The sequence below is a fragment of the Salmo trutta genome, chromosome 39 (assembly GCF_901001165.1).
Source record: "Salmo trutta chromosome 39, fSalTru1.1, whole genome shotgun sequence".
NCBI lineage: Eukaryota > Metazoa > Chordata > Actinopteri > Salmoniformes > Salmonidae > Salmo > Salmo trutta.
Window position 1 is genome coordinate 3271842 of NC_042995.1, and position 9088 is coordinate 3280929.

General features: G+C 46.6%; 1 protein-coding gene and 1 long non-coding RNA gene across 5 annotated transcripts in view; both read right to left on the reverse strand.

The window, feature by feature from the left end:
* The window catches only part of LOC115179279 (fibronectin), a 38864-nt gene extending 35921 nt beyond the window's left edge, over positions 1-2943 (reverse strand). For all 4 annotated transcript variants that reach the window (XM_029740660.1, XM_029740657.1, XM_029740659.1 and 1 more), the window contains exons 1-4: positions 2581-2943; positions 2217-2339; positions 1873-2010; positions 1643-1774 (exon numbers count right to left, since the gene is read on the reverse strand). In XM_029740660.1, the coding sequence (XP_029596520.1) occupies positions 1643-1774; positions 1873-2010; positions 2217-2339; positions 2581-2728 (541 nt within the window). In that variant the 5' untranslated portion in view covers positions 2729-2943. The remainder of the gene's footprint in view (positions 1-1642; positions 1775-1872; positions 2011-2216; positions 2340-2580) is intronic.
* Positions 2944-4569: 1626 nt separating this feature from the next.
* Positions 4570-8726, reverse strand: LOC115179280 (uncharacterized). The gene is made up of 3 exons (XR_003872879.1): positions 8649-8726; positions 5976-6164; positions 4570-5205 (listed from the first exon to the last, which is right to left on the reverse strand). It is a non-coding gene; the product is annotated as an uncharacterized LOC115179280 (long non-coding RNA).
* Positions 8727-9088: the final 362 nt, after the last annotated feature.

The following is a 9088-nucleotide window of genomic DNA, read 5'->3' on the forward strand; positions in this document are numbered from 1 at the left end:
GACAGACACTCACACAGGGGTTTACAGGTCCTCAGACAGACAGACAGACACTCACACAGGGGTTTGCAGGTCCTCAGACAGACAGACAGACACTCACACACGGGTTACAGGTCCTCAGACAGACAGACAGACACTCACACACGGGTTACAGGTCCTCAGACAGACAGACAGACACTCACACACGGGTTTACAGGTCCTCAGACAGACAGACACTCACACACAGGTTTGCAGGTCCTCAGACAGACAGACACTCACACACGGGTTTACAGGTCCTCAGACAGACAGACAGACACTCACACACGGGTTTGCAGGTCCTCAGACAGACAGACACTCACACACGGGTTACAGGTCCTCAGACAGACAGACAGACACTCACACACGGGTTTACAGGTCCTCAGACAGACAGACAGACACTCACACACGGGTTAACAGGTCCTCAGACAGACAGACACTCACACACGGGTTTACAGGTCCTCAGACAGACAGACAGACACTCACACACGGGTTTGCAGGTCCTCAGACAGACAGACAGACACTCACACACGGGTTACAGGTCCTCAGACAGACAGACAGACACTCACACACGGGTTTACAGGTCCTCAGACAGACAGACAGACAGACAGACAGACACACACGGGTTACAGGTCCTCAGACAGACAGACACTCACACACGGGTTACAGGTCCTCAGACAGACAGACAGACACTCACACACGGGTTTACAGGTCCTCAGACAGACAGACACTCACACACGGGTTTACAGGTCCTCAGACAGACAGACACTCACACACGGGTTTACAGGTCCTCAGACAGACAGACACTCACACACGGGTTTGCAGGTCCTCAGACAGACAGACACTCACACACGGGTTTGCAGGTCCTCAGACAGACAGACAGACACTCACACACGGGTTTACAGGTCCTCAGACAGACAGACAGACACTCACACAGGGGTTTGCAGGTCCTCAGACAGACAGACAGACACTCACACACGGGTTTGCAGGTCCTCAGACAGACAGACACTCACACACGGGTTACAGGTCCTCAGACAGACAGACAGACACTCACACACGGGTTACAGGTCCTCAGACAGACAGACAGACACTCACACACGGGTTTACAGGTCCTCAGACAGACAGACAGACACTCACACACGGGTTTGCAGGTCCTCAGACAGACAGACAGACACTCACACACGGGTTTGCAGGTCCTCAGACAGACAGACAGACACTCACACACGGGTTTACAGGTCCTCAGACAGACAGACACTCACACACGGGTTTGCAGGTCCTCAGACAGACAGACAGACACTCACACAGGGGTTTACAGGTCCTCAGACAGACAGACAGACACTCACACAGGGGTTTGCAGGTCCTCAGACAGACAGACAGACACTCACACACGGGTTACAGGTCCTCAGACAGACAGACAGACACTCACACACGGGTTACAGGTCCTCAGACAGACAGACAGACACTCACACACGGGTTTACAGGTCCTCAGACAGACAGACACTCACACACAGGTTTGCAGGTCCTCAGACAGACAGACACTCACACACGGGTTTACAGGTCCTCAGACAGACAGACAGACAGACACTCACACACGGGTTACAGGTCCTCAGACAGACAGACAGACACTCACACACGGGTTTGCAGGTCCACTCTCCCTTGCCGTTTCCCAGACAGACGCAATCCAGCATGTAGTCGCCGGTCTCGTGGGGCCTTCTCCAAGTGTCCCCGATTTTATAGGATCTGCCTCCCTCGTGGCAGCGGTCTGGAAACGAAAAGACCAAACATCATTATTCATAAACACTAACGTTCTACATAAGTACACAAATAATACTATACGGGTTGGCGGGAAGGGCAACTCACTTCCGATTGTGCAGCTGATTTTGCCGCGGGCAGAACCGATGCAGGTGCAGTCCCACATCATGCCGTCCTTCGCCCTCTCGTAGGTCGCACCCACAGAGTACGTCTGGTCGTTGTATTTGTCATAGCAGGTCTCCTCCCCTGCAGAAGGCACCAGAGAAGACTTTCAACATGTGGCCTAAACGTTTGAGATAAACGAAGCGACTTACTTTTGAGATAAACGAAGCGACTTCTGTGCGCAATGGCAAAAGTGCCAAAAAGGGAACGCACTCTGGAACGCACGGATGCAAAAACACTAAAGAAATTGCCTACTTCATTATACATTCAAGTCTGATGCTCCAGCTCACCTTGGGGTTTTGTTTTACATTTGATCCCTGCCGCTCCGTTGCAGGTACAAAGCAGTGTACTCCCACGGTAAGCCTTCTCCCATTGATCGTTTAGTCTGTAAGAATGTCCGTTCTCATCGCAGCCTGAAAGATGATGGAGACACACACAAAAGAGCCATGAGTCCTGAGCAAATTCGGCGCATGATAGGTTAGCTGAACACCCATATTCAATACATGTACAGTAGTGATTTAATTTTTTTTATCTTAGATGTCCTTCATAAATGGAATTGTAACTACAATTGCTAATTATAAGCTGTGGGTTCAAGATGCATTCAAATGCTTTATCTAAGGGGCAAAATAGGACATTAAGAGCAAGTCTACATACCTTGAGCCAGGGGTACTGTGTCTGCGAGTTCGGGGTAAACTTGTTCCTGAGCTTGTCTCTTGTTTTTCCCTTGGTTCTTTGGCATACAATGTACCGCGCTGCTTACGCACAGCGCAACCAGCAGCCCTGTCACTGGGCTACCAGTCATTTTGGTCAATTTAAGAGGAAGAAAAAAAAGAAGACACTTTTACGTTTCCAGTTATGTCCTAAGTAAAAATAAGAATGATCCAGGTGCGGTGAAGTTGACCGTCAGGAGCGGATAGTATTCTCTCTCCTTGCTTTCCAAATATTACCCCGTGCTGCTTCTCCCAGCGGCTACTTTGACCGCCTTTCCTGCAGCCGATGCGATAGACCGACTGGAGGGATGCAGACCGTTTTTATATGTGAGCACAAAGACACTGTTTGAGGGGAGGGGCAATGTGCGTCTGGGTCCAGGGGATCAACACAGACTAGTCACTTACCAACCATGCTAAACCGCAGACCCAGACCAAGAATGAAGACCTCACAGAGTACAGCACTAACATCCTGAGGCTGGGCTGGACTGTGCAACCTGGACTCAGAGGTAGACATAACACAGTAACAAGTAAACCTGTGAAACTCAAATGAGTAAATGTTACATTTAGTATGGTATATTTTCATTTGTGGATGTCCATCATCCATTTTGTAGGATATGTTATGAATTACAATTCATATGATATGTTACGAATTGCAATTCATACAATATGTTACGAATTCCAATTTGTCGTGGCTAACATTAGCTACATGGCTAACGTTAGCTAGGGTTAGGGTTAGGGTTAAGGTAAGGGTTAAGGTTAGGGTTAGGGGTTAGGGCTAGGAGTTAAGGTTAGGGTTAGGAGTTAAGGTTAGGGGAAGGGTTAGCTAACCTGCTAAGTAGTTGCAAAGTAGAGACATTCCTCCTTTTGTTTTTGGCTCAAGTAACCTTCTGTCTTATGTAACCATACAAAACATAACACATCATACTCATTAAAGCATCACAGATTTACATTTACTATGTTACATCATTGAGGCCAGGCTGGATAAATAGGCCTACTACAAAATCAACCGGAGTTATTTATTTGACATATTTTACCAAATTGATATGAATCGAATCCGTTAAATCGGAAATAGACTGCTTACAGGGTAAGGACACCAATGTGTAATTTGGGTGAACTACACTCAGACAAACTTCAATTTATAGGCCTAATAATAATGACAGCCTAATGTTGATAGGCTAATCATGCTAAACTGGTCCTTTACTGAACAGTCAATGTGACACACAATGACTTAGCTATCAAACGTTGGCAATTCAAGCGTTAAACGAAAAAACTAAGCCCGCAAGATTGCAGTCTCATTTCTGTTTGGACTTAAGAATGACATGTTTTGGTAGGTCGATGGGGGATGGGGGGGTTACTGACAGCTCACCCCTACGTTCCATCACTGTGAAGAGGGAAAGAGTTGACCCTAATCCACCCAGACTGGTTCACTGTTAGGGAGGATCCCAACAGTTTTCATCTTATCTACACATGAAACAGAAACAGTTTTAGTGCTATTAGCTACATTTATGTTGATTGCGTAAGAGCAATTATCCAAACATTATTTTGATGGAGAACTGTTTTGATATTGGCTCATTCTGTTGAGTTATTGTATACAGTTCTATCAGTACATTTGAGATGTTATGAATTGTGAAACATCACCCTCCCTTCCTCCCTCCATCATCCCATCCCTCCTCCTGTTTCTCCTCCCCATCCCTCCTCCTGTTGCTCCTCCCCATCCCTCCTCCTGTTGCTCCTCCCCATCCCTCCTCCTGTTGCTCCTCCCCATCCCTCCTCCTGTTGCTCCTCCCCATCCCTCCTCCTGTTGCTCCTCCCCATCCCTCCTCCTGTTGCTCCTCCCATCCCTCCTCCTGTTGCTCCTCCCCATCCCTCCTCCTGTTGCTCCTCCCCATCCCTCCTCCTGTTGCTCCTCCCCATCCCTCCTCCTGTTGCTCCTCCCATCCCTCCTCCTGTTGCTCCTCCCCATCCCACTCTTCTCTCTTTCTTGCCCGCCTTCCAACACTTGTTTTTTCCCTCTTCTCCTCTTCAGTATGTGTGTGTGTTTGTGTATGTGTGCGCGCTTGCATGTGTGTTTGTTTGTGCGTGTGTGTGTGTTTGATCATTCGTGTGAGAAAGCAACAGAGCAAGAGGTGTTCTTGTATTTTTCTTTGCATATTCTTGTCTGCCTCCTGCCCTTACCAAACAAATCAATGCTAATAGCACATTTTATACGCTCAACGACAGAAAATAAACCCCTCTTTTCATGAGTCATGTTTGGTTGTCTGTGGTTGAGGTAACTTTCTCCCCAAATATTATTACACACTAATGAATCCCTCAGCTGAGGAAAGTAATGTTTTCCCAATGAGAGGAAGAAAAAGAGGACAGCGGGAGATGACAGATGATATGACTCCTGGTTGTGGCAGTGGACTGTCAACCTGGGAAAACCTCAAACGGATGTCTTCCGGTTTAACTGAGATTAGTCACGGTCCAGGTCTGGTCTGGTCTGGACGGTGGCTTCAGTACGGTAAGTCAGATCCGTGGTTGGGTTCCTGTAAGTGTCCACTTGGCACAAACGTGGCACCAAATCCCGGTTCTGAAACACAAAAAAAATGAAACACTTCCTTGTTTTTAATACGGATGGTGAATCACTGAATCTTTCACATGTTGAGAAAGGTGTGCGCCAAAAGTATCACATATTTTCCACCCATGAATCAACTCCAAAACAACCAGGAGAGGGGAAAAACTGCCATTTAAGGCTGCATGATTCCAGAACATTTAATACAGAAAAGTGATCAAAACAAACTTCTGTGTAGTACGTGCATAGACCTATAAACTCCTGATGAATCACCTTCAGCTCCCATTGGGTCATTCAACCCTCATCTCCAACCCAGTAGCATCAATCTCATGTCCCCTGTTAACTATCCCCCCAGGTGACAGGTTGTCGATGGAGATAACTTAGGCTGTACTGGGGTCAGGGTTAGGGTACTCCCTATACATACTTCTGGTCTCCCCTGAGTATGACTTCATTTCCTGTGCTGGAGGTTGTAACCCAAAACCCGCTATGTCAGATTCATGACTAGTCTCTCTCTATAGTCCTGAAAAGCAGCCTGGGCTGTGTCAAAACTCTCACACCACGTCAACTCTGAGCCCAGACAGAAACCCAGATACGGTAGATCAGAATTTATTCTCACTCTCTGGTTCGTCTCTGGTTCATCTTTAGATATGTTTATGCAGTCATTTAGGGCCAGTTTCCTAGTCCTGGTAATAGTTAGAGACATAGAACCTGAAAAAGAACAATGGTGTCATGCTAGGGACAAACTGTTCTATCAATCTCTCTCTCTTCTTCTTCTCTTCTAGCCTCACCGTGTTCCTGTGCCTGTAGTCCTGGGAGGCCTTGTTGTTAACCTATGGTTTCCTGACCCTGCCTGTTGCCAGTTGGCCCAGGGACAGAAGGGCTGGAGAGGTGACACGACAACTCACACCCACGTCTGCCTCGGGGGCTCCAACCAGAAGGCTCGGGGTATTCAATCAAAATGTGCATCAGGAAGTCTTCTAAGAGAGAGCATGCCAGTTTATGCATTATGGTTTTATCTCAAACACTTGAAAGCATTTCTTGTTCCAATGTTACAAAACAGTTGACAGTTGACACAGAACTCAGTGGCACTTTGCAAAACAGTAAATGTATTTTCAAAACGAGAATGATAAAAGCAACTTCAAAAGCAACCTAACACCTTTTTTGCACTATTGGTTAGAGCCTGTAAGTAAACATTTTACTGTAAGGTCTACACCTGTTGTATTCGGCGCACGTGACAAATAAACTTTGATTTGATTTGATTGATGGGCTCATCAGTCCACCTTCACCCTTCATCGTCATAGTTGTTGGCTGGATCAGCAAACAGAAGACGGCACTTCTGCACAGGATGTGAAATACGTGCAGTGGTTTGGTGTGACGAAGGCCAGAGGTGGCTGGGAGAGGAGGACCCTGTCAGACACAGTGAGACTCTTCTGACCAGGCATTCCTCAAGATTCCACAACACAGTGCCACAAGGGCAGCGTTTCCGTGGTTACAGAGGGGCCGCCGGAGTTCTAGGATGACGGGGTCATCTTGACTTGAGAGAGTGAGTGATTGGAACTGGGAAATGGAGCTTCGCTGACTGAAAGTGTTGAGTTACACTAGCCAGGTGGCTTTTCAGTTAGTGAAGAGGTGTACTCATGGGAAGACTAGCAGAGGGACTCAAGGGAGACACACACACACACCGTGCTCCACAGCCCTTTCCACCCACACCTTGGTGATGAGGTAACATCCACATAAAGAGCCCAGTGAGAGGGAGGAAAGTCTAAACACATGTTCTGTTCTGACCCATGCATTCTTTTACTAGCTATTTAAGACCACCGTAACTCCTCTCCCTGCAGAGTAGGGTCACTGTCCAAAATAAAGGAAAGGTTTGTGTGCTTCTTATGTTACAGGCTTTCTAAAACCATTTTAGGCTGATGTAGTGTCTCTTTCAGTGTCTTGAACACCTCCCCGCTTACCCTACCCTCAGCCAGGTCACCCATGATACAAGTCAGTATTCAACGTCCATCCATGTCTGAGGACGTTGGGGGAAGAAGTGGGAACCGGCCACTAGGGGCTACGGTACGTGCAGTTACCTTCAAGTAGGTTTCGGTTCTGCTGGGGTGTTGTGGATGGGGATGGCGGATGGGCGTAAACATCCTCCTCTGATTCCAAAAGTTGCACATTTCAATCCAGCCATAGAACGTTTAAAAATGTTTTGTTTTGTTTTAAGTTTATCCTAAACCTTAACCCTTACCTTAACCATAACCATTCAGAGTTAATGCCTGAACTTAACCCTTACCTTTAACTTTAGGAGTTAATGCCTAAATTTAACCTCAAACACTTCGAAATTTGACATTTGAGAAACATGGACGAGCGTCCAATTTGGACGTGAGACTGTGAGATCGGGTAGCCTACCCACCCCAATTTCTTAATTGTTCTTCTAATTTTGGGCCTTCCTCTATTTTACCAACCAATGCGATGTGATGCCTCAGAGCTGGTTTGTCATAATTTCCCCTTTCATTAAGCAGACTTTACATTAGTACATTAACCACTAGCATCAGCAGTCAGGCTGAGAGACCTCTCTGTCACCGCTGTGCTGCTTGCTGACCAAACCGGCTGTGTTTTCACACCACTGGCCTGGCTGGCTCGAGTCGATGTGCTCTTAAAAGGTGTGTGCTGTTTCCTCTCTCTCTGGAAGTGGCTGACTTGATCAAAGACTAGTGGCTCATAGTGTGTGTGTGTGTGTGTGTGCTTGCACGAAGTTGTGTCTGTGCCGGTGGTGTGGGAGATGGGAGGAGGGGCACTAACGTGTGTTGTTGTGGTGTGTGTGCATGTTTGTTGGAGTTCAAGAGGTGTCAAGGACTTCCTTGAACCCCCCCACACACACACACTTTCTCACCCTCCTAAACAAACACTGATGCATCGTGCCTGCGGGGTCTAGTCTGTGTTAGGTCACAGTGAATGCACACTGAGTGAAAAGGGAAAACACTGGCCTCATCAGACAGAATATCAAGCCAGTCTGTCTGTCCTCATAGTTTAAAGTCAAGGGAAAAGCTGAGCGGGCACGTCTGCATCTTGTTTACCCTTCAGAGAGAAGAAATAGACCTTTTGTCCGTACTGGAACTACCCTTCACAGACATGCACAGAATTTGGGATCCATGTGAAAGTGTCTGTGCTGGTTCCTCGTGTCACACCACTGATTCAGATGCAGATTGATTATCTGGTCAGGAAGTGACTGACCATAATCCATCACTTTAATTCATCCTTAATGAAAGAGGGAAAAGGTGATGATATTCACACTGAGGAGATACATGGCTTCCTGTATACTGACAACATGGGAGCATGGCCGAAAGAGAGGGAACATGGTCAAACACTGCTATGTGTGTGTGTGTGTGTGTGTGTGTGTGTGTGTGTGTGTGTGTGTGTGTGTGTGTGTGTGTGTGTGTGTGTGTGTGTGTGTGTGTGTGTGTGTCTCTTACTCATGCCGGTGTGTGTCTGGGACGTGCATTTGAACAAGGCCCCTTCTCTACAAATACCTGCTTCGTCATCTCTCACTGAAAAAGCGGTATATGGAGAGAGAGAAAGAGAGAGAGAGTGAAAGAGAGTGAAAGAGAGAGAGAGAAAGAGAGAGTGATATATATATTTATATATATATATAGAGAGAGAGAGTGAGATATATATGTATATATATATATATATATATATATAGAGAGAGAGAGAGAGAGAGAGCGAGAGAGATATATATGTATACACTGCGTGCACAATTGTTAGGCAAATTGTATTCCTCGGGATTCATTTTATTGTTGAACAAACACAATGCTCTCAGTCAATCCAAAATGTTATTGAACCTCAAACCTGAATGTTTAACAAAGGAAAAGTGAGTTGTCTTTCTCAGGGAAATACACTGCTCAAAAAAATA